Source organism: Monodelphis domestica, chromosome 3 (assembly GCF_027887165.1).
Source record: "Monodelphis domestica isolate mMonDom1 chromosome 3, mMonDom1.pri, whole genome shotgun sequence".
NCBI lineage: Eukaryota > Metazoa > Chordata > Mammalia > Didelphimorphia > Didelphidae > Monodelphis > Monodelphis domestica.
In genome coordinates this window covers 506,864,781-506,891,808 of record NC_077229.1, presented here as the reverse complement: position 1 = coordinate 506,891,808, position 27,028 = coordinate 506,864,781, and the positions used below count along the sequence as shown (strand labels likewise).

General features: G+C 38.0%; 1 protein-coding gene across 2 annotated transcripts in view; it reads right to left on the bottom strand.

The window, feature by feature from the left end:
- ELOVL7 (ELOVL fatty acid elongase 7) overlaps positions 1-27,028 on the bottom strand; it is a 130,319-nt gene that overhangs the window by 37,859 nt on the left and 65,432 nt on the right. For both annotated transcript variants that reach the window (XM_007486367.2, XM_056824877.1), the window contains exon 2: positions 12,251-12,353. In XM_007486367.2, the coding sequence (XP_007486429.2) occupies positions 12,251-12,314 (64 nt within the window). In that variant the 5' untranslated portion in view covers positions 12,315-12,353. The remainder of the gene's footprint in view (positions 1-12,250; positions 12,354-27,028) is intronic.

Here is a 27,028-nt window from a genome sequence, read left to right as displayed (position 1 = left end):
CATACATTATTTAGTTAAGGAACAACTTCATTATGTGAACAAATTCTTCTTTTCAGAATTCCTTGAAGTTTTGAGTGAATACAGGCTAATAATTTTATCCTGGGTGTGTTCACATTGGATAGAGAGAAAACATGTGGGTTTTTCTGTCTTTTCTTCTTCTCCCTCCCAAAATATGGATTCATTTTTTTAAACATTATTTTAAAATTTCATTTAGAATATTTTTCCATGGTTACATAATTCAGGAATTTTCCCACCCCTCTTTCCCTCCCCTCTCCCAGAGTTGACAAACAATTGTACTGGGTTATACATGTATCACTGTTCAAAACCATGTTATTAATATTTGCAGTAGAGGGATCTTTTAACATCAAAACCCCAATCACATCCCCATCAACCCATGTGATCAATCATATGTTTTTCTTCTGTATTTCTGCTCCCACAGTTCTTTCTGTGGATGTGAATAGCATTATTTCTCATAAGTTCCTCTGGATTGTCCCATAAAGTCTCCAATCTGATGACTTTAAGGTTATTTCAGAAAAGAGTGTGTGAGTGTGTGTGAGAGGGATTTCAATATAATTGCTTTCAGTATGTTTTCAATATAATCACTTTCCTTTGTAATACTATGTATTTTATTTTGTGTGTTGAAAAATAAAATTCTGAAGAGAGTTTCATGGGCTTTGCCAGAATGCCAAAGGGGTCCATCAGACAGACAGACAGACAGATACACATAGAATTATAGATTTAGAATGAAAAGATTTTGGAGGTCATCTAGTCTAACCATCTATTTATAAATTAAACTGGTTGAACTGAATAAAATTATTTCATTTGGTTTTAGTTCAAGTCACGGATAATTCAATTTATCAACAATAGTATGGTACCAAATAGAACCACTGGTGTTAATTTTTTTAAATTATCTACTTATTTCACTCTAATAATAGAATCTGGTTAGCTCACTTGAAAAAAATAGTTTTTTTTCATTGCTGCTAGTAGAAAAGTCTATTAAATCGATTGTGCCACAATGTATCATTCTCTGTATACAGTGTTCTCCTGGTTCTGCTCCTTTCACTCAGCATCAATTGCTGGAGGTCTTTCCAGTTTACATAGAAATCCTCCAGTTCATCATTCCTTTCAGCACAATAATATTACATCACCATCAGATATTACCATTTTTCAGCCATCACCCAATTGAGACATCCCCCATTTTCCAATTTTTTGCCACCACAAAGAACACAGCTATGAATATTCTTGTACAAGTCTTTTCCCTTATTATCTCTTTGGGGTACAAACCCAGCAGTGGTATGAATGGGTCAAAGGCCAGGCATTCTTTAAAAACCTTTGGGCATAATTCCCAATTGTCCTCCAGAATGGTTGGACCAATTCACAACACCACCAGCAGGGTATTAGTGTCCCAATTTTGCCACATCCCCTCCAACATTTATCACTTTCCTTTACTGCCATATTGGCCAGACTGATAGTTATAAGGTGGTACCTCAGAGTTGTTTTAATTTATTGATAGTTTTGATTTATTCATGTGTAAACTGCCTATTCATATCCCTTGACTATTTGTCAATTGGAAAACAGCTTGATTTTTTGTATATTTGACTTAGTTCCTTATATATTTGGGAAATTAAACCTTTGTCAGAGAATTTTGTTATTAATTTTTTTCCCCCAGGGTGTTTCTTTCCTTCTAATTTTGGTTGCATCAGTTTTGCTTATACAACAACTTTTTAATCCAAAATATGGATTCTTAACTGGTTTACATGAATGGATATAGTTAGGATACTTCTCCTATTAAGGGAATAATATATTTGCAGTAAGATGACAGACTCTTAGGTCAAGAGTTAAAAGGGAACTTCAAGTTCATCTATCATATTCAATACATTCAGTTTATAGCAGAAGAAATCTAATGCCAAGTGATTTGCCCACAGTCACAGGGGGAATAAAGTGGCAGAAACTACATTCAAATTCAAGTCTTTTGACTCTAAATGAAGCTCTTTTACCTGACAATCAAGTCAAGGAACAGAGAAGATGAAGTATTGGTCTCATGCATCCTCCATTTAATACAATTCTACATATTTTTTGGACCAGATCTTTTCATTCATTGGATCTGGGGAACTCCAAATGAGGAAACACCCTCTATCAATGCAATTCAGTACCTACTTTGCCACTAATAGCTTTAGAGAGTTGTCTGAAGGTTCTGACAGGTTTAAAGGACTTGTCCAGGATCCCACAGTCCATATGTGGAATTTGAACCCAGATCCTCAGATTTCTGCCTCCACTTCTCTACCCCTGATGCCATGCTGCTTCTTTGTATGAGTTTGAAGAACTCACTATTATAACAAAAATAAAGAAAAGAGTGGGTTTATATTTATTTAGTTTTAACACCCTGGCATTCTACCTTAGAATCAATACTAAGTAAGGGCTAGGTAATTGGGGATTAAATTGCTTGGCCAGGATCACACATCTAGAAAGTTTTGGAGATCACATTTGAACCTCTAAGATCTCCCATCTCTAGCCTGGCTATCTATCCCCTGAGTCATCTAACCACCCCAAAGTGTATTTTAAAAAGATTAACAAAATTCTCATTTTACAGCTATTTATAGTTCTCTCTAGGTCCTTGGCTAGTAGAATAATACTTTTCTTTCACTCATCAGTTATATCTGTAACAGGAATGTAGTGCAAGCCCAGATCACCTAGGATGGCTTCGCCCATACAGAAGACACTAGGGCCTTGATTCCTAGATACAGGAGAATTGGTGCATGTATCACCATTCTGTGTTGTTTACCATGTTGTAGAGGACAGCCTTTTCCCACTGGCTATGTAACTAGAAATGCTGTGTGCTTAAAATTGTCTGACTTAGTGCAATATGGATTTTTTTTTTGCATTTGCATTAGAGGCAGAAGGATCCCTTTATTCACATCAAGCAACACAGGTGGTAAGAAGGGAGGGTCTAAGAGCCATCTGCCCTCCACCTACTTGGTCAATTGTCCCCCCCAAATAAACCTGGAGTTTGGCTTTTTCTGACCATCTTCTTCAATTCTAATTTTAGAAAGTCAAGTCTCCAGCATGGGAGCTCAAGTCACTGGGATCCAGAAGTCTAGAAATCCAAGTGAGATGTTATAGACAGCCCAGATGTGGTTTAGTCATTTTTCAGTTGTGTGCAACTCTTTGTGTAGACTAGGAGTCATGAAGATGCAAGGGAGCAGAAGAATTTCCCTGATAATAGTTTGCCCTGGGGGTACAATGCCCATGTAATCTCCCCTCTCTCCAAAAATCTAAGGGGAAGGGGGTGATGGTCTCAGCCTTCTGTAGCTTCTTCAGAGCTGAGAATGGTTGTAGAGCTGTCCCTGCCTATTGTCATGAGAGAGATATTGACTGTAGGCAATGTCCAGGGCTTCAAGCTGGAATAGTTGCCAAGGTTACAGTGGCATCTGGGTGACTCCCTGAAGTGCTTCTACCCTAGAAGCAACTAGATAAGTGACAAGGTTACAAATACAAGGTCCACATATCCCACAGGGAAGTAGCCAATATTTGAACAGGGAGGGAAAGGCTGTGGACACAGGGTGTTTAGGGGCGTGTCCTCAGTGCATGCCTAGGTCCTAGGTAGGTGGGGACCTGCTTGAAGATCTGAAGGATGTCCAGTGACTGCTTCCCCTGATTGGGAGACAGGTCACAAGGGGGAGAGTCAGCCCCTAAGATAGAAGTGTAGAAATCAGGACTGGGGCAAAAACTAGAACACCAGATATAAAGAGAGAAAATTAGTGCATTTGGGTATCTTAGCCAACTGACTTCTTCAGAAATCATCTTCGACAGGAATAGATCCCTTTAAGAAATTGGATTCCTGAGTTGAAAGAATATCCTTTGGCAAAGTACACATTAACTATAAATATCAACAAACACTTGAGTAACAATATTTTACAGATGAATTCCTTTACCCCCAGATTCTGGGGGAAATTCACGAAAGCTTTGAGCTATATTTCCAAGCTCAAGATCCAGACTTCAACTGTGATAAATTAAGGCTACAAATATAAGTCATCTATGAATAAATTTCACCTGCTTTTCAAAGTATGTTCCCTAACAATTTAAGAATTTTCAATTATTAATCTAATAGGTTGTTTGAGGAAATGGAAACTTTAATTTTACAATTGGCATTATGTGCTGATTATAGGAATTTGTCACAAAGGAAAAGGCCAACAAGACAAATATTTCCCCATGTCCCAAGGGACACATAGTGAGGGCTTCATGTATAGGCCAAAGCTATCACTGGTTCATGCCATCATTGTATCACTCAAGGATTAACAGCCTAGATGGTCAGAAAAGGCCCTTACTCAGGTGAGCCCAGAATATGCCTCTGTAACCATCCCAGGACTTTCTCTGTTCTTTGTGTACTTTGTCACCATTAGATCCCAGAAGCCTTCTTTTGCCTTAATAGACAAGTCTCACCCATTTCAACTGAAAGAAGTTCTGCTTATCAGCAAATAAGAATTTACATATACCTCAAACAAGCGTTTCTGATTATTTACCCTCTCTAAGGATTCCTTAAAGCCTATGAGTCTACATTATAGCAGTTATTCTTACATATTTTGGTGACAATTAATGTATCACTATTTAGTCGCAAAGTCTGAACAGGAATGTTGAATCCATTAGCTCTACAGTAAATACAAATCAGGCTAGATCAAATCCTGGCTTTAGGACATCTGAAGGAACTAAAACAAGATCAATCAGGAATCCCTCTAAGAATTTCAGAAAAATTCCAGAATTATTTGTGATTTTCCAAAACCACATACATCAATTCTAGATATTATCTCTAAGTTAATTTATGTCTCTCTCTCTGTCTTTGTCTCTCTCCCTCCCTCTCTCATCCTTCAAAACCCTCTGCTTAAAAAGCAGAAAAGAACTTCCATTCTTCCTTTACAAACTCGCATACTCAAGCTTTATGGACTTTAGATCAAAGACCCTCTTTGTTCTGAATTCAAAACCAACATACCTTCTCCACCTTCTCTACCTTCTCTGACTTGCTTTTACCATCATAAGTCAAACAAACATTCTGCTGGTATCACTTCAATTGCTAATTGGTAACCCAAAAGAATTCTACTTTAAAGGATTACATCATTAAACCACTGCATCTTTAGCATAGGGCTCATCAATTATAAATTTCAGTTTATAGAACAAATTGATAAACTGAGGCAATCACTGAGTATTGAACAAAATCTATGGTACAGTCAGGTTTTCAATGAACTTTTGATTACATCCAAACAATATTTCAAACACATATGTTATCAGCAACTCACATAACAATCATAAAATTCTGAGCAAGCATTTTTCACATATATGCAATCTTTAATGTCCTACCCACTCCTTGGCTACTGTTTGCAACATATATCTTTATACAGATCAAAATGTAATCAAAATATCAACCAACATATTCCCAAAGTTCGTGTGAGGTAACTTATCAATTACATATCACTCAACTCATTTTATCATTCTGGACATGGAATGTTTACATTAAGATTCCACAGCCTCAAACAAGCTTCTTGGTCAGACAGGGATGGCAACATTTGCTTTCTGGAGGATCTTTAAACCTCTGAAGTATACAATTAAAATATACTCATCTTTAAGTTCTATCACACAGTTCTTGTCAACTCTTTGAGGTCCCTATTTCAGTTCATAAGTATCAGTGTGGAACAATTATAAGCACTTCTTTCTCCTTCCTATGTGCAAGGAAGGGGTTAATAGCTTGTGAGCAATTTATCCTAAGGTTGCTTGACTCAATTTAGATTCTATTACTTAACAGCCTTGTCCCATCCTTCTTTAACCAGGGAGCTTACTATAATTTAAAGTTTTGAATGTATCAAACCTCTTTCATAATAATTTACTCTCAGTGGATTTTAGTTTGAACTCCACAAGTTCCAAAAACCTTTGATTAAGTCCTTTAGCAAACTGAAGTTCAAAGCATTTACCTGCACTCCTCGCAAACTTCTGTATAAAGTAAAATAGAACCTCCAGTTTAGTCTTCTTTTAGCTCAAATCATTGCTACATACCTGATTAAATTCCATCAACATTATTCCAATTTATAATTTGTTGTATCTATTTCACACTAGAATTCATAGTATTAACTAGTATCTCTATCCATTACTCTTATTGAAGTGAGGCACTTCATATAATGAGTCCAGACACCCCAAAATTCAATTATTAGAACCATTAGTTATTGATTAATAAAGAATCTACCAGCTGGGACAGTCTTCCCTAGTGGAAGCTGCATCAGACTAACATTATAGGATAACTTATATAGATTATAAGATACAAAGTTATTTCCTTTCACATACAGGTTCTTATTTGACAATCAAACAAAACTTTATCACAAACAGTTATGTGTGGTCAATGATGAATGGACAATACTCAGGTTATTCAGGAATTGTTTACTTTCACATGTACTTAATCACTTATCCCTAGTTAGCTATATATTACCTTGCATTCCATCCTGACCTCTTTGATATTCCTGAAGTTCCTTTTGTTTCCTGACCTTCCTAATTTTCATACTTAGACTAATTAAAGTCTAGTCTACAGCCTGCATGAGCTGCTTGACCTCCTGAGGGAGCTGGGTCTGTTTCCTAAAAAATGTAGGAAGGGATTGATCTGCTTTATCTATTTCAATTTTATTATATTCTCTTATTGGGACTACTTCATTATTTCTTTTGGCTTCTCCTCTTTACCATTATTGTAAGTAGAGGAAAGGTACTATGCTGAATTGTATTTAATCCTCATGACAAGTCCTTCTTGATTTCAGGGCTGGTCAAATTTGTCTTGTTAAGGACATACAGTTTGCATATCATATACCCATAACCTATTTAGGTGGAAAACAATTCATATTAACCCTAGTCAAAGACAACACTGTTTAGACATTCTCTCTTTTGCAAAATACTAAATTCTTAGTACTTGTATTATTAAATTCCATGCACATATTAACCACTTAAAAAACTTCTTGTGTGTCACATGATTTCTTATTGCTAGTTCTAATAGCACATACATTAAAATAACATCTGATTTGAAGAAATCCCAAGTTTAAATTCTAGAGTAAGTTCTTCTCAACAACATAACAACTTTTTCTGGGTGGCGTTTACATCTATAAAGTAGCCAGTACAATTTCTGTCCTTGCAGAATAAAACATTCCTCTCTATGTCAGGCTTGATATCAATCACATTTAGACAATTCTCAAATTCACTGAAACCATTATGCATTGCAAGGTCTAACAAAACAAACTTCTAACCATGAGTTTTGTTGTGCTCAATAAAATTTGGCTAACATTTCACATTTAACTGACAAACAGTTATCATAATACATGAAATTATATTTATACCATATCAAAATCATTAGCAATTTCCCCACGTTGCATGCATCAACCCTTGGAATTAATCTTAAGTGGAAAGTGCCTCTAACTGTAGAGTAAAAAATCTCCCCTTTTCTGCTCTGAATTTTTCTCTTTTTCTCTCCTTCGGGGGCCCATCCAATGGAAGAAAGAGGAAGAAATCATTGAATAGATATTTGCTTTTGTCCTCTGCTAAGGATTTTTGATTGTGGGAAGTTCAATTTTGCAACTCCCCCATTTTCCTTTCTTTTTGTGAGTGTCCAATTTAAGAATACATAGAGGCAAGAATGTGACAAAGACAATGATAAACAGAAATATCCAAAAAGTAGGTGTGCCTCACCTGTTGTCTTTCTGCCCAGAATCAACCCTCTTCCTCCTTGCAGCAGAGGAGAAAGGCAGATCTGATCAGTGAATTGATAGTTTCCAAGTTGCCTGTTTTTCTTATCATCTCTGCCTGGATTTCTCAGGGGGCCCTTGCCTTAAAATCTAAGCAAAGAGTAAGGGCCTTCTGTCCATATTATGCCCTCTTTCCTGAAAAATATGTCCAATTGCCACCTGGTGTTAGAATTTAAGGTATCAAGAAGCCAATTTCCTCATTTGTTCCCTAGATGGTGCTCAGCTATTTAACATGAGAGAAAACAAACAAACAAACAAACAAAAAACCCAATTGAATTATCACTCAGACTGCTGAGATTTGATCTCTTCCCACCAGGAGGGGTCTGTGAGGAAACTTTTCCCTTTGTCTTAATTGGGTTGGCTAGTCCCTATCTGACTTAGACCTCAGGCTTGGGAGCCACTCCACACTTGAGGCTTCCCAGACTGAAAAAGGGAGAAGTCCAGCACAACCATGACCCAAGTAGAGGATGGTATTACGATTTTAGGGTGCCATGGATAGGCCATGCCTCTTGCTTATCGAAGGTGTAACATGGTCATTCAACATTAAAAAGAAATTAGATTTTTTTTCAAGCTATTTAGAGCCAATTTTTCCCAACACAAAAGCAGACAGGGCAATATGTGACAGACTGGACAGTCAAGACAGACACAACAAATATGAACATTGGGCTGGATGTGCGCCTCTACTCACCCCAAGGGGTTAGGGGTGAGTGGTCCCAAAAACAAAGTGGTGTGGCCAGGTTTCCCCCAAGGCCTTATCCCCTTCCTCCAGTGCATCCACTGGTTTCCTACTTAAAACTGGGGGCCTCTAACCACCCCTAACTCCAACCAGGGGGCCTCTAACCACCCTGAACTGGGAACTCGAACCCCAGGCAAGGGTCTCTAACCCCTTCAGTGGGGACTCTAACCCCACAAATGAAGTCGACTAAAATCAACTGGCCAGAATACCCTGCTTAAGGGAGTCGAGTCTGAGGGATCCTTCCCATGGCACATCCAAGGGAGAGGGAGTCGGTGATCCTTAGGTGAATGTAGCCAAGTGGGGTGTCATAGTCTTTTTCCACATGCTTCCCAGGATTTCTGACCTATCCCTTCGTGGGAAATAGGAACTGCGTACTTTCCTGGTCCACACTCAGAAATAGGTGAGCAGTTTTCCCAGATTAGACCAACTTGGCAATAGGCTGTCCTGAATAATCCCCGGGCCGGTGATAGTCAGCCATTTAGCCATATGTCGATTACTCAGGAAATCTTACCCTCACACTCTCACACAACTTTCTTCTCATTCATTCAACACCTCCAGAGGTTACTCACTGGACCCTGCTGTCCTCCACCAAGATGTGACATGTTCTGAATCCCATCGACCCGAGTCACCCTGGAACAAGGGTTCCCTCCCTCTGTTAGTCATACTCTGTTTCCTTTATGGGATCCTGGAACGAGCCCCCATATAAAGTGCCTGGTTATGATCCCAAGTATGAAACCAGACCAACAATGTAACACACAAGAGTGATTTTATTACAAACTGCAGTTTGGGCTCAGCTAGAAATGACTGGCCCTGAGTCTGGGGTTTGCAAGCTTTATATACACTTTTGTGGTAGGGGGAGTGCAGAGGAATTCCTGGGGTGGGGGGGGGAGAGAACAGGAACTCCTAAGGCTAAGGTGTTATCAGTTTCTAGCATATGTCAGAAGGGGGAGCGACAAGAACTCCTGGGGTTAGAGTCTTTATAGCTCCTGGCATATGTCAGGAGGGAGAGGGATAGGAATTCCTAGGGTTAGGGGTCAGGGAGGGGAAAGAAGGGGTTTGGGAGCTGGCTCTTCACCAGCAGTCACAAATTAATATATTTGTGGGTGAACACTCTGAAGGGAGATTGAAGACCCAGGGAGAATGGGTGATGAGGGTAAACCATAAAGGAAGAAAGATTCAGAACTTAAGGATTCAAGAACCTGGGCTCCAGCTTGAGTGCTCCACTGATGGTGATAAGATAGAACAACACAATAAAGAAAGGCTCCAAGACAAGAGAATAGTAGCAAAAGAGTAGTCCTTAAAGCGAGTAAGCTCTAGGGAGAATTGAGCTCTGATAGTGAAGAGCTTCGGTAGTCAAGAGCTTGGTGGAGAAGAGCTTTGATGGAGTAGAACTTCCTCGTGTCCAGACATACTCATTTTTATTGGGGTTACAAAAAGGAAGGGGGGAAGGGACAAAGGTGGTCTGACAAGTTCAGTAATCATCACAAGAAGAAAGCTGTGGGATCATACAACAATAAATGTAGCTAATGCCCCAAATCAAAGAGTGCATATGGTCTTAGGCATCTAAGCTTGTTTGATACAGATGTTAAATGATTCTTCTGGAGTGTAGCCTCAGGACTGGGTCACCATTAGACAAGGTTAAGTACTGAACCCAGGGCACAGAATTTAGTTTGGTAAAAATGAGCATGTAGCTCATAAGGGTGGTTTTTGAGCACCCATAAAATATAACCAAGGTTTACATATGTCTGGACTGCTACAGGCATTCTGTCCCCTATGCCACCTAAGTGCCCAGCCAGTCCAGTAGGGAAGCCCTAAAAAGCAAGGGTACTGGATGTTTGCCTAATGGGGCTTTGGACTTGAACCTTGTGGGACTAATGCCATGAGGGAATAGAGCTAAGCTGTGAATCTAATCACTTTCCCTTCCTCGGAGACTGAGGCGGTGTAAGAGGGAGACAATGCTCCCTAAGTACTGGGGGAAATGTTGATATGTTTAGTCTTACTGTATCTCTGAACTAGTTGTTTTCCAGCTGAAGTTAATAGGCATGATGTCCATTCCTTTGAACAAACTAATCCTTTGTTATATGATTAAATGGAACTGGGGTGCTAGTTGCAGCCCCTCAAAGTGGAGGAACACATTCAAAAATGGCTCTAGCCAATGACAAAAGAGGAGAGACTCCCAAAGCCTGGAAAGCCTGGATGGGGAGGGGAGGAATCAAATGTAAGGAAGCTGGCCTGAGAGTGGGACCAGAGCAACCCATGTTATACATTACTTGGTACCAGTTACATGATCCTTAGAGCAGGCAATTTATACCAAAGGCACCCTCGACATATATGTTACTTTTAATTAGCTCTGCTTTGAAATCTGTGCATTGCTATTGGACCTGTAGGGGATTTGCAGGTTTCTGACCTGCTGCCAAATTTCTGGCTTTTTGTAGTTCCGAGGCATGTTGTTTTCCAGCTGAAGTTAATGGGCATGATGCCCACTCCATCCATCCACAAGTCCAAAACCATTACCATCAGCAAATTTCCCAAGGACTGCTCAGCATTAGGGCCAAAGTCAATAAGAAAAGTAGAGATTCCAGGCCCTTAGTCCTGGGCCCTGGTTATTGTTTTCTTAACTGATTGTCTTCTTGGATATGTATTCAAAGGTGAGCAAATAAACACACCAAAGACCAAACAGAAGGCACAATGGTCCTAGACTAAAGAAGCTCTTAACCAAGTAGCCAGAACAAATTCTGGAACAGGTGCTCTTAACCTTTTTGTGTTTGTCCCATGGACCCTTTGGCAGTCCGGCAAAACTAATGAAACCCTTCTCAGAATAATGTTTTTCAATAATTGAAGGCAATACTGTTTGAGTTAGGGGGTTGAGAAAATAAAGCTGTAGTAATATTTCCTGTCCAAGTTCACGAACGTTCCAAAGTCTATGGACAACATCTCCTCAACCCTCAGAGATTGTTCTTGGACTACATATCAACTCCTGCTCGTCTCGAAGGTGAGAATTTCAAAGGAACCAATGATTTTTTTTTAAAGACAATTTTTTAATCTTTCAAACTAGCTTTGAAACATTCAATTATTGGCAAACCTCCTCCCTCTACCCTACTGTACCTCTGTACCTTTAGGGAGCCTGCTTCAAGGTGTTTCTTTTCCCCTATATTTTGGTTTAGAGAAAATCGCCAGCATATAGTATATTGACCTCAATGAGTCTTTATGTGGGGCTGGAGAGGTGGGTAGAGAAGAATCCTTTAAAGGTTTTAAAAACCCTAACGTAAAATATAAGCTTTAGCCTGAGAGGTAGGCCTAATATCTGGGTATGTGGACCTTGGGAAAAATCCTTTTAAACTCTATCAACTTGAATATTCAGCTCAAATTTTATCATTCTACTTGCTTTCTTTCCTGGCAACAAAGTTAATCATTTCTTTTAATTAAAATAAAAAAGCTTTGGCCACAAGTAGTCATTTACATGCCCCCAATGCTATTTAGAATATGTTTTTTTTTTAAACCCTTACCTTCCATCTTGGAGTCAATACTGTGTATTGGCTCCAAGGCAGAAGAGTGGTAAGGGCTAGGCAATGGGGGTCAAGTGACTTGCCCAGGGTCACACAGCTAGGAAGTGGCTGAGGCAAGATTTGAACCTAGGACCTCCCATCTCTAGGACTGGCTCTTAATCCACTGAGCTACCCAGCTGCCCCCTAGAATATGTTTTTTAAAAGAATGGGAAATCTATATGGTATATCTAAGTATTTTAGTAACTTACCGGCATCTTTGATCCATTCATCATAGAGGTGCACAGTCCTTGATGTAAGATCACTGAAGACCATTTCCCACAGCAATTACTGGATCTCAGGATGAGTTCTTTACTAAAAGAAAACAACAAAAAAGCTCTTAGGATGTACAAATGCAAATAAGCTTCTTGCAATGCAATATTCAAAAATGCTAAAAATTTAATAGGGACAACAGGCAGCACAAGCAGCTTTAACTTTCAAAGGCTAATGCATTAGCAGAATACATTTATATTGGACCCAATGCAGCTGCAGAAGAGTCAAATTTTCCATTATTTCAGGGACATGGCTTTCTTCAGTAAAGATGGTTGCAATTTCATTTTCCAAATGGAAAAGTAGTAAAATAAACATTACTTCAAGAAATATGGCAGGAGCAACTCCCATTCCAGAAACTATATACCTGACAATAGCATCTGACCCTGTTTCGGAAATAGCTATTCAGATGTAAAATCTAAGAAAAAAGAGCTGGAGGCAATGCCTGAAGTCTCAGATAAGACAGAGAAGGGTTTAGATATGAACTTCTTTCCTAAAGAAGATATTGAAGGGGAGATGAGGTTTGGGAATTTAGTTTCTTCTAAACACTATCACCATCCAGTAAGCCAAGTATGATCCCAGTTCATAGCCTCCTGATCTTAGGAATGAGATCTGTCTTTCAAAATCAAGGACTCTCCTTACTATATAGTATCCTACAACTAAAAGTGACAAAGTATTTCAATAACCTTTGATTGTGAAAGAAAAATTTTATAATGCATCGGAAATCAGAAAGGTCTTTAAATGAACTCTACTTGGAAATTTGAAATTTCAAGCTCACGACAAGTAAGAGGGAGATGTTTCAGGTCAAAAAAAATTTCTTTGGAGTCTCTATCATTCTCTCAAGCTATTGTCCTATGTCTTTTCTCCTTTCCATAGCCAAATTCTCAAGGAAAAAACATCTGTTCTCTCCTAGTTCTCACAATTACTTGAACACTTCTTTAATGAATGTTCTAAATGAACGTTTCCTTTAATTTTTATTTTGGAGAGGTTAATATAGTGTCTATTTTTCCCCAAAGACTTTATTATAATTTTCTCCCAATTGTCTGAAGAAATAATTTTTAACATTTGCTTTCTGATATTTTGTTCTTCAAATTCTTTCCCTCCCTCTTTCCCTTTTCTCCTTCCCAAAGAGGTAAGCATTATGATATAGGTTATATATGTGTTATCATGCAATAAACATTTCTGTATTTGTCATGTTGTGAAAGAAGACATAAAACACACGTAAAAGAAGATACTCATTAATAGAATGAAAGGAAAAATGGTATGCTTTGATTTGCATTTGGATTTCATCGTTTTCTTTTAGGATGGCAGATGGCTTTTTTCATCGAGTCCCTTAGAGTTACCAAAGAACCTCTCCTTAAGCATAAATGTATCCAAGGTTTTTTCTGATCCTCTTTTCTTTCTCTATACTTTCCTTCTTGGTGACCTTCTCAATTCCCATGGGTTCAATTATCATTTCATGCATATGATGCCTAGATCCACAATGCCCATCCTTCAGCTCTCTCTTCTGTACTCCAATATGGCATCAGCCATTGCCAACTAGACATCTTCCCCATCTCAGATTCAATATATCTAAAATGGAAATTACTATTTCTCTCCCTAAAGTTGCCTATACCCTAATATCTTTATTTCTATCCAAAGCATAACCATACTTTCAATTATTTAGATTCATACAGAGATTTTATGAGCTCAATACACAGTATATTAGGTTTTCTATACCCCAAATGTAGAGGAGAAAGCAACCACCCTCTTTCTAATTGTACAGGGAGATTGGTCAGCACAGAATGGGTGCTCTAGGATGGGAGGAGGAGGTTTAACAATAATTGACTGGTTCAAAGCCAGTTTAAAATATTGAAGCATTGTCTTTTTTTTAACCTTTTTTTTCTGTCCTAGAATCAATATAAGTTTCAAAGCAGAAGAGTGGTAACCACTAGGCAATATCCAAGGGCACACAACTAGGACTTGTCTGAGGTCACATTTGAACCCAGATTCTCCCAATGCCAGATGTGATGTTCTATCCCCTGATCCAATTACCTGCCCTGTCTTTTTTTTTAAATCATCTGTTCCTCTTACATTCTAACCTTAGAAATAATCAGGGATTCATTACTCCAAGAACCTTAACTCTTCATATTGCTGGCCAAGTCTTATCATATTAACCATCACAACATCCTTACCCATCCATTCTCCATTTTTTACTCATATAACCAACACCTTAAGTCAGGCCTTCATCATTTCTTACCTAAACTCTTTCAGTAGCCTCCTATTTGCTTTTCCTGATTCCAGAACCTCCCCTGTTCAACCTATCCTCAATACAACTGCCAAAATAATCTTCTTCCAGCACAATCTAATCCATATCACTCCCCTCCTTTAAGATATTTACAGGCTTTCTATTGCCTCTGGGGTAAAACGTAAAGTCTGCCATTTGCCATTTCAGGCCAAGCACAATCTGACCCCAACCTAATGTTCCAGAACACTTTTATACATTACTTCAACTCACGCACACTAAACAATACTGGCGTACTTGATGGTCCCCACATAGAATATTCATCTTCCTTCTCCATTACACTGCACAATCTGTTCTTGCTAACCAGAATACACTTCATCCTCAGCTCTATCCCTCGAAATAACAATAATAATAGCAACAACAGCTAGCATTTATGGGACATTCTATTCATACATACATAATATATACCTATATGTATGTATATGTGTATGTAAAGGCATATAAATATGTATATATGTGTATTTATACATGCATAGATATGTGTGTAGATATGTATGTGTACACACACATATATAACGTAAAGGGCAAGAACTTCTACTTTTCTATTTATATCCCTTTTGCCTAGCACCATGTGGTTCCTGGTAAATGATAAATAAATGATTACTGAATTAAATTGAATTTGTAAAATGATTGGTTTACTAATCCATTCTTTATTATCTCTTTTTCTATAGTCTCACCTAAAAGAAATGCAAACTCACTTTTAGTTAAATTAACTGATAGTCTCTGGGGAATGCATAGTGCTTTAAGATAATAATGGGCAACAGTGAATGAAAAATCTTTGCTAAGGAAAAGAAAGATGAATATAAGAACATAGAGCATCATTTGAAAATAGCATCAGGAAGGCTAACGCTCAGAATGAGATAGGGACAAAAAATGTGTGATTGAGGTTAATCTATTGGGGGGAAAAGTCTCAAAAAAAGGATTCAGATCTTTGTTCAGGGTGGATGAGACAATGATTACTGAAAGCAGAGAGAGGCATTTTTTTTTCTATTTTCGTTTGAAGGAGATTGGCAGCAACATTAGAAATAGTAGAAAAAAAAATGACTAATAGGGAGTTGATACTCACGATAAATAATGAGATAGCATGAAAGCACCTAGTAACCTTGACAAATTCAAGTAACCTCACCCAGATGAATACTACTTTTGTATCCTGAAGAAAATGGCAGATGGGATTGCTAAGTCACTCTCAGTGACATTTAAATGATCATGAAAAACAAGAGAGGTACTACAAGATTGTTGTTCTGTAGTCATTTCAGTTGTCTGACTCTTCTTACATTTCAGTTGTCTGACCCCATTTAAGGTAGAAAAAAGCCAAATGCCTTGGGTGGGGGAAGAGGGGGAAAAAACAGAATCTGAAAACTATAGGCCCATGAGCCAGATTTCAGAAAATTCTAGAACAGATCATTAAAAAGATGATTAGTCAACATCTAGAAAGAGGATGGGATGATAATAAAGAGCTAGTTTGACTTGATCAAAATATGTCATTCCAGACTAACCTCATTTCATTTTTTAAAAAATACAATTAATAAATTAGTAGAAGAGAAAAAAATCTGTGGATATAGTTTACCTAGATTTTTACAAGCTTTTGATAAAGTATCTTCTTATATTTTTATGGAGAAGATCAATTAGACAATAATAATACATTCAAATGAATACAGACTTGAAGAGTGGTTATAAATGGTTATCAGTGACTTGGATAAAAGCCATAGGTCACTATTAGAGATGATACAAATTTGGGAGAGCTAATACAGTCAATGAGAGAATTGGGATCCAAAATGATCTTGAGAGTCTAGAACAATGTGTTGAATTGAGAAATTTTGAGACATTTTTGAGAAAAAAATCAAGAAAGTAAAATTTAATAGGAATTAGTAGAATGTCTTGTAGTCGAGTGAAAAAACAAACAAACCAATCTAACAGGTAGAGCATGTGGGAGACAGGAAGAGATATCAGGATTTCTGAAAAAGAACTAGAGGTTTTGGTGGAGTCCAAGCTCTGTGAGTTAGTATTTTGATACATTGGCCACAAAAGCTAATAAGATCTTGGACAATTAGGACATTCCTTCCAGGAAGAAGGAAGACATAGTCTTATTGTATTCTGCCCACGTATGACCTCCTCTCGAGGATTGTTTTCAGTTCTGTATACCAAAAGGACACTGATAGATTGAGGTCATCCCAGAGGAAGGCAACCAGGATGTTTGTGAAGGGCTTTGGGTCCATGTCGTATGTCCATTGACTAAAGTAAATGGGCATTGTTAAAGGGATTTTCTTAGACTCTCTGTGTTTCCTTAAGAGGCTAGAGAGCAGGATTTCTAAGTAGATCAGAACTGACTGTGAGTTAGTAAGTGAGAGCTGTGGATTCTGTTACCAGGGAGACCAGGACTGAGAAGAGGAAGTAGCCTGCCCTCAGACAGGAAGTTGGGGGGGAGGACAGTTGGTCAGTGAGGAGAAAAAGGAAGCAGGCACTGACAGTTGAAGGTCTTTTGCCTCTGGGATCTCTAAAGAGCAGAAGGTCTGACTGAGGCAAGGATCTGCTGGCAGTTGGCTACCAACAGTTGGGCTGCTATACAAAAACTGAGTAAAGGAGTGAGTTGTGGCTGTCTATTATTTTAGGGAGTTAGGTAGTTAGTGAATAATGTATAGATAGAGCAGATTAGGCCTGGTGTGCCAGGCAGAAGAACCTGGCCTGAGAAGACAATTAGAGATAGTATTAGGAATTTTAGATAGTTTTAGGAATTATTTATTAGTGAGACTTAGTAAAGGTATATTTACAGGGTTTAAGATTAATAGTCTCTCTTTCTTCTTTTCTATCTTTCTATCAGTACTTCTTTCTTAAATTAAATTTGTTTTTAGAACACTGACATTCCATCTTTGTAACAACTCTAAGATGGAAAGGACAAGGACTAGACAAATTGGGGTTAAGTGACTTGGCCAGGGTTACACACCTAGGAAGTGTGTGAAGCCAGATTTGAATTCAGGTCCTCCCAAATCTAGGCCTGATGCTCTATCTATCTGCTATACCACCTAGTTGCCCCCAGAATAATGTTTTTAAAGGCATAAAATAAAATCCAGAGGATTAAAAAGGAAAGAAATATAAGGGTTTTTTTGCTTTTTCCCCCATCCAAGTTCATAGACCCCTGAATCTGTCTATAGATCCCTTAAGGGTAGGTTAAAGCCAAATCAATTGTACAAAAAATCAAGCCATTCTCCAATTGATAAATGGGCAAGGGACATGAACAGGCAGTTCCCAGCCAAAGAAATCAAAACTATTAATAAGCACATGAAAAAGTGTTCTAAATCTCTATAATCAGAGAGATGCAAATCAAAACAACTCTGAGGTATCACCTCACACCCAGAAGATTGGCTAACATGACAGCTATGGAAAGTAATGAATGCTGGAGGGGATGTGGCAAAGTTGGGACATTAATTCATTGCTGGTGGAGTTGTGAATTGATCCAACAATTATGGAAGGCAATTTGGAACTATGCCCAAAGGGCTTTAAAAGACTGTCTGCCCTTTGATCCAGCCATAGCACTGCTGGGATTGTACCCCAAAGAGATAATAAGGAAAAAGACCTGTAGAAAAATATTTATAGCCACACTCTTTGTGGTGGCCAAAAATTGGAAAACGAGGGGATGCCCTTCAATTGGGACTGAACAAATTGTGGTATCTGTTGGTGATGGAATACTATTGTCCTCAAAGGAATAATAAAGTGGAGGAATTCCATGGAGACTGGAACAACCTCCAGGAAGTGATGCAGAGCGAGAGGAGCAGAACCAGGAAAACATTGTACACAGAGACTAATACACTGTGGTACAATCGAAGGTGCTGGACTTCTCCATTAGTGGCAATGCAATGTCCCTGAACAATCTGCAGGGATCTAAAAAATACTACCCACAAGCAGAGGATAAACTGTAGGGGTAAAAACACCGATGAAAAGCAACTGCTTGACTACAGGGTTGGAGGGGATATGACTGAGGAGAGACTCTAAATGAACACTCTAATGCAAATACCAACAACATGGAAATGGGTTTGAATCAAGAACACATGTGATACCCAGTGGAATTGCATGTCGGCTGTGGGAGAGGTGGAGGGAGGGGGGGAGGGAAGAAAAGAAAATGATCTTTGTTTCCAATGAATAATGTTTGGAAATGACCAAATAAAAATAAAAAAAGAAAAAAGAAAAAAAAGGGTAGGTTAAGATCCTCTGAACTAGAAAAATTGTTTTTTTTCTCCTACCTTTAAGCCTTTTATATACTATGATGGAAGGCTTCATGGAGGACTTGGCATTTGAGCTGAGGCTTAAAAGGGTGAGTAGGATTTCAAATGGCAAAAATACAAGATAAGGGTTTTTCAGACAAAAATAATATGAGCAAACATACAAAGGCAGGAAAGCATGAGATGTGATCAGGGAATAAAAAACAATCCCTTTGGAATAAACTTTGGATGAATATTGTTATGTGGGGTCTCATTTCTGAAGGGAAAAAAAACCCATGAATGGTGTGTAATTATAATAAACAAGCTGAACCCCAAAGAAGAGATAATAACGCTCCTCTTTCCCACCTTTGCAAAGGTGACGAGTTAGGGGTATGGAACATTTCGTATAATGTTCGGACTAAGATGTTCATGAAACTGTTTCTTCCCCCACTTTCTTTTTAAATTATTGTTACAAAAGATTGTTCAGCAGATGGGGGTGTGGGTGAGGGTACAGAGGAAAACGTTAGGAAATGAAGGTGTTGGGAAAACATGAGAGTATCAATAAAAACAAATTTTAAATGTTACCAACAACATTATTTCACTTGACCTCACAACATCTCTGTGACGTAGTTGGCATGTCTAGCATTAATAGTTTCCATATAAGTTAAAGTTTCAAAAAGTGAAATACTTTAGCGATGGTGTGAGAAGTGGGAAATGAAAAAGGAGGATTCAGAAATAAGAACTGCAACACACACGGCTGGGATGCCTAGTAGGGATCAACAAATACCTGACTACTTAGAAGGTTAGACTTGGTAACCGAGAGTCATTGAAAACTTCTGAGCAATAGGATAACAGAAGGAAAATCGTTAAAAATTAGCCCCAAATGGTAGCATTAAGCAGGACCAGAAGCACAAGAGAATGGAAACACAAAACCAATGATAAGATTTTTACAACAGTTTTCAAAAAGATATAATTCAGGGGACAGCTGGGGGGCTCAGTGGATTGAGAGCCAGGCCTAGGGAAGGGAGGTCCTGGGTTCCAATCTGACCTCAGACACCTCCCAGCTGTGTGACCCTGGGCAAGTCACTTGACCCCCATTGCCTAGCCCTTACCATTCTTCTGCCTTGGAACCAATACACAGTAATGGTTCCAAGACAGAAGGTAAGGTTTTAAAAAAAAGATATAATTCATTACATTACAATTTTCTTTCACAGCCTATGGTGCATTCTTTCCAATATTTGTAAATGGTGACAAATCTTCATCCTTTCAAAATGCTAAAATTACTTTTTTTAGTTAGCTGTAAGTCATTCAGAACTGAACCTAATGAAGAAGTTGATGATGAAGCTGAGCTAATGTCATTTTCGGTCCAAAATGCTATTAAATAAGAGAATAATGAAACATTTTGAGCATCTTTAAACTGGTTCTGAAGGCAATTACAAAGAGCTCAAAAATCAGTTTTGAACATCATTCAAAGAAAGGTGATTATATTGAAAAGGCAATAGTCATTTGAATTTATAAATAATGACCCATATTTTTAATTGGTCCCATTAGTTCGAAGCCATGCCCAGTCAATAAAGCCAAAATACTCTTGCTTCAAAAAATGTCAAGTGGGTGTGCAGGAACTGAGAAGTGGTTGAACAAGCTACATCAGATAAATGCAATGGAATATTACTGGACAATAAAAAATAAAGATCGGGGAAGCTAGAGAAACACAGGAAAATCCATAAGAACTGAGGCACAGAGAAATAAGCAAAACCAAATGAATGTTATATACAATGTGAACTAGAATGTAAAAAAAAACAGATCACTAAAAAAAGTCATACAATATTTGAAAAAAAGAATCATTAATGGTCTGCGAAAACAGATGATGAAACATACTTCCCTCTTCTCAGATGGGAGGGGAGGGTCAGCAACTAGGGCAGAATACTGTATTGTGTGGAGTATTGGAGGCTGAGTTTCCTTTGTTACAAGGGAAAGTTCAAATGAATGGATTGGAAGGCAGGTTTTTCTGCCTCAAAAAAAACTATGAGTTTGTTTTTTGTTTGTTTGTTTGTTTTTTGACTATGAGGTTTTGACAAAAGGTAACAAAACATTTTGGCTTCTTTGTCCTTCTATCCATCTCCAAATGTGGTTTAAAATTCTACTATTCTCTTTCATAATTTTTACTTTCACACTCTGCAGAAAAATAATAAAGTTTCACCAATAGTATCCCATAACAATTGGGCCATTAGTTTTGTTTAGCAAAATTTATCTTCAGTAGATTCCTTATCAAATTCCCTTCCCCAGGCTATTCTCAACCTTTCCCACTATAGACCCCATCTTAAGCCTACCCAAAATCTGTAGAAGATTTTGCCTTCTACTCTATTGAACACACAGGTCTTCAAATGGGTGCGATCTCTTCCAATTTCACATCAAAATAAGTCCTTAAATTCATAATTTAAATGGTTTAGTTAGACTGAGAACTGGCTTTGATGTTCTAATCTTGCCTTAGACATTTTAGTAGTTACATAACTTTGGGACAACTGGGTGGTCCAATGACTAGTTGTAGGACTAGATTCAGGAAGTCCTGATCTCAGAGCTGTTATTAGACACTTACTGACTGTGTGATCTTAAGCAAGTCACTTAACCCTATTTGCCTCTGTTTTCCTAAAATGAGCCAGAGAAGGACATGGCAAACTACTCCAGTATCTTTGTCAAGAAAACTCTAAATGAGCTTAGAGACAGTTGTACATGATTGAACGAAAGCAACGACAACAACCCTGGGCAGGTCACAACATCAGAGTAGTTGTTGAGAATTATAAGAGATGAAATATTGCAAGTTTTGCAAAATCTCAAGCACTACACAAATGTGAGTAATTATTATTATGCAATCTCCATCTCCCAAGTCCTACAAAAATATCTCTTTTTCCCTTCATGGCTAATTCTTCTGTTTAGGTCCTTAATCTCCTCTCTGATTTCTTCCTAAAAGACTTGGTTCTATCAATTATTGCCTCCCTTTAGCATGATCAAATCGCTCACTGTGAGTTCCTTTTCTCGAGGCTACAGATATGCTCAAACCTCCACTATCCTAAAATCATCTTCCCTTGACCACTGTTCCTCTCTCTCTCTTTATCACTAACCTTGAGCGTATGTTGTAAAGATAATATTTACTTGCTTACCATCTGGGGGGCAGGGAATAAGGGAGAAAATTCAAGGCTCAAAATGTCTTTGGTCTTCCATTCCACTCACTTTTCTAGTCTCCAAGTGTGATAGAATTGTTGTTACTGTTCTCTTTCCCAACTTTACTCTTAGACCTTCTCTGAAAAATATTAGAAACTGTTTTTACGTGTAATTGTGGGGGTGGGGAAATTAAATGAAAAAATTTTTAAATGTAATATTTACTTACAACCAAGAATGTACTGGTTTAAAAGTTTGACAAATGGGGGCAGCTGGGTGGCTCAGTGGATTGAGAGCCAGGCCTAAAGATGGGAGGTCCTAGGTTCAAATCTGGCCTCAGACACTTCCCAGCTGTGTGACCCTGGGCAAGTCACTTGACCCCCATTGCCTAGCCCTTACCACTCTTCTGCCTTGGAGCCAATACACAGTATTGACTCCAAAACTGAAGATAGGTGTTTAAAAAAAAAGACAAATGACTCTCCAAAAAAAATGTACTCATGACATAGTTAAAAAAACAAAACAAAACTCTTGCCTTCCATCTTGAAATCAATACTGTGCATTGGTTCCAAGGCAGAAGAGAGGTAAAGATTAGGCAGTAGGGGTTAAGTGACTCGCCCAGGATCACAAAGCTAGGAAGTGTCTGAGGCCAGATTTGAATCCAGGACTTCCCACTTCTAGGCCTGGTTTGTTCTCCAATGAGCAACCTAAATGCCCCTCTGTTCTCTTTCTCTTCCAATATACTCTACCCACTATAGCCCAATTATCTCAGCAGGCTCTCTTCTTGCTCATAAACTTTGATTGCTTCATTAACTTATAAGATAAAGTTCAGGATCAGTAGCCTGTCACCGAAAGCCCTCTCTAATCTGATGCCAACTATCTTTTCAGTATAATCTCTTACTACTTCTTTTCCTCTGCCCAATAAATAGTTATTGAATCCTTTGAAGATAAAATTTTCTTCAGTGAATTAACACTAATTTCCAAATCCATTAATTACATATATTTTTAAGCTCTTCTGTACTAAAAGCCTAAATTTAGGTGGGGTTTTTACTATCTCTGGTTCCAATTGTCTACAATATGATTTTTGTTGATCTATCTCCCACCATTCAACATGGCCACAGTTCTATTTTAAAACTAGAACTGAGCAGCAATGTTGAGTGAGCTTTTTCTGCTACCAGTGGACTAGAGGACTCCAAGAATGAGAGGGAAACTTGGAGAGGAATAAAAATGATTGAAAAGCTGGAATCTAGAATACATAAAGAAAGATGAAATAAACTGTTCTTTAGTGTGCAGAAAGGAAGGCTCAAATTTTTATATTATTAATTATTTTTTTTATTATTAATTATATAAAATATAATTTATTATTAATTATATGAAAGATATCATTAATTATATGAATATTATTAATTATATGAAAAACCTTTAAAAGAAACAATAGTGATAGCAATTCATTATCACCTTAAAGACAAATGAAAATAGGCTTAGGTTGAAACTAGCTATAAGGAAGAACTTTCTGTGGATGAAGGCTGCTAAGAGAATTTGAAGAGAATGTAAAAAATCTTCTACTTGGAAATTTCCAAGAGTAAAGAATAGAAATCAGAGTAAGCTTGTGTGCCTTTGTTCTCCTAATAAAGTGACCTCCCCCTTACATATATGAAACATATATATCAAACTGCTTTAAATTCCTTAAAAGATGTAATAGTGTATATAAATTTGTTCTAGAACCCTCTGTTTACTAAGAATAAAAGAAATATAAAACATGGAGACGTGTGTTCTCCACAAGTGTTTGCCATTGTAAAGATTTAAATTCTCAAGAGGCCATATAGACTCCCTTGGCAAACTGAATCAGAGAATGTATGGAGCAAAATAAAGGTGGCGCAAGAGCAGTTGGCAAGAAAAGTGGGTCAAATGAGAGCACTGGCAAGAGAAAGCTGAGTCAAAAAGGAGTTTCTAGGTGAGAGAGAGACTTCCTCTCAAGCAGGCCAATATATACTCCTTGTGACATCATCACTCAGTTCCTCCCCAAGACATCTCTGATTGGTAAATAGCCACGGAGGAGGTGCACACAGAGACCCCAACTCTTCCCTCATTACTTCAATCACAGAAAGCGGTATCTCAGGAATATGCCAACATGCCACTTCCGCCCCACCACCTGGTAGGTCAATTCCACATGGCTACCTAGCACACTTTCAATCAAGATTCACTTCCAAATATGACTACGGAGCTTGCCAATTCCCCCTCCCTAAGAGAGTTCTTATAGATAAAATAGGGACAGGTCTCTACTCTGCCTCTAACAAAAGCCAGCCCAGTGAGATGACCCCTGAAACCTGAGTTTTAAGATTCAATATTAATTTTCCTCACCATTATAGAGGAAGTTTGTCTAGATCATGAGTTCTTAAATTTTTCTGTGTGATGACTCCCTTTTACAGTCTGATGAAGTCTCTGGAGCCCTTCTCAAAATAATGTTTTAAATATTTAAAATAAAATACATAGTACTACAAAGAAAACTTTTAAAAATATTATTATAAAGTCTTTAAAAATAAGAAAAATTGAGGAATGTTATCAAACTAGAACAATGCAGAGCCTCCTAAATGAAACCCAAAATCAGTGACTATTTTAACCTATGTGAACAGGGGGATAAAGACAGAAGAAGGTAAGATTTATTTCCCAACCAATGATATGCAGTTAGATGCACAACCCACAAAGTTGGTATTTGAATGTATATCTTGGACACCATTTAGATTCAGTGAATTATGCCTCGTAATGAAAAGGAGCTGAGCAGGCCCTATTACCTTCCAATAAGTTTAGCTTCACCCTGAAACAAAGGCCTATCTTTTAAGAGAAATATTCCTCGAGGCTTGCTTTATGGCTCTAAATTACACACTACCATGACTCTGAAGAACTGAAATTGAGAATTATCCAAAAATCACTGGAGAGACTCACACAGCTGTGAATGGGCTGCCATGTACAAGACTAAATATCAATGTCATTAAAGACCAGAAAGGAAGATGATCCAGTCACCCAGAGAGAATCATAAGATCATCTATGTCCTCTATTGGGATCTAAGCAATGCCAAGGGAGACCAAGCAAGTTTTCCAGAATATTTGACGGACCTTAAGAAAGGTATTATGGTAGGAATGAGACAAAAGATGCATAGAATTGGAAAAAGTAAACAAGTTGCCACCTGAAACCATGGGTGGAGTACCAATATCAATGAAATCACAAGTATCGAACAATACACTTGAAAAATTTGGCATAAAATGAAAAGATAAATGCTTAGGGATGCCTATCCGATACTATGGAAGAATGACAAGGATTGTAAACCACATAGAAGTAATACTACAAACGTCAAAGACATTCTGTCTCTCTTTCTCTCTTTCTGTGGGAGCGGGACATTCTGCTTGTTTCTGTGTGTGTGTGTGTGTGTGTGTGTGTGTGTGTGTGTGTGTGTGTGTGTGTGAAGATTTAGGTTGACTAATATTTGCACAATCAGGTCACTCTACCTCACTTAATGTTGGTGATCAGATGCTCATTTCATCAACATCAATCACAGATGTGTCTTTGGTTTTTAAATTTTACTTTAATTTTGTTGTCATGTAAAATGCACTTCCATACTGGTTAGTGGTATAAGAGCCCACTCATACATAACCAACACCCCAAAATAAAACCAAAGCTACACTGATGTGCAAGATGACCCCAATAGTTCTTTCTCTAGAGGTGGATAGCATTTCCTGTCATCAATCTTTTAGAATTATCTCACATCAGTGCATTGCTGAGAGTAGCCAAGCTTTCACAGACAATCGTTGTACAATGTTGCTGTTATTGTACCTCTCCCAGTTCTGCTTATTTCTTTCTGCATCAGTTCCTGCAGATCTTTCCAACTTTTTCTGAAATCATCTTGCTTATCATTTCTTATAGCACAATAGTATTCCATCACCAACATGTACCACAGTTTGTTCAGCCATTCCCCAACTGATAGACATTCCTTCAATTAGATGTGGAAAGTCTATGAAAACTATTTGATGTAAGGGGCAGCTAGGTGGCTCCCTCACACACTTCCTAGCTCTGTGATCCTGGGCAAGTCACTTAATCCCTGTTGCCTAGCCCTTACCATTCTTCTGCCTTAGAACCAATACACAGTATTGAAGGTGGAAGGTAAGGGCTAAGAAAAAATCGAAAGCTATTGGATAATGAGGGCAGCTAGGTGGCTCAGTGGGGTGAGATCCAGGCCTAGAGATGGGAGGTCCTAGGTTCAAATCTGGCCTCAGATACTTTCTAGTTGTGTGACCTGGGCAAGGCTCTTCTGCCTTAGAACCAATACACAGTATTATTTCTAAGATGGAAATTAAGGGTTAAAAAAAAAAAAGCCATTTAATTAAAGTGAAATGATGTCAGATAGAAATTGTGTTCCAATCAACTCAGGGATTTCATCATACCCTATAGATCCTGGGTAAAAGCATGGAGTTAGATAAAAAGGAAGCATTCTAACTGAGGCAAATAGGAAAGAGGGATTGAAGAAAATCCCTGAGGAACCATGATGGCTGGGGAAGGAGCAGTGGACTTCTTTGGTAATCCTGGATACAAGTGTGATCTATTTAACAATTGGCTATCCAGGAAAAAAAGTAATGTACAGGAGATGGAATTTTCAGTTTAATTGGCATTATTAACATTTTCTCCATTGATTTGTTAAGCGTAGTCAACAGAAAAATAAATCAATTTTTAATTTGTATTATGTGATGATTTCCACAGTGTAAATGCTCACATTGAAAATTCAACCATTAGTTCTTGAAAGCTAGGTCCAGCACACCCTGATCTTATGTCTCCTTAACCACATCATTTAGCTGGAGGAGAACCTTGTGAGTTTCAAATGATCCAGAGGACTTTGTACTCCTTATTGGCATCATGCATCTGGACAGCAGGACTAATGGCAATTTATATGTATATAAATACATATATATGTACATATACATATATTTATACATGTTTATATGTGTGTATCACTGGTCCTAGAATAGAGAAGACTTGAGTTCAATTACTGTCTCAGACACTTACTAGCTGTGGAATCCAGGGCAAATCACTTTTCTCATCTG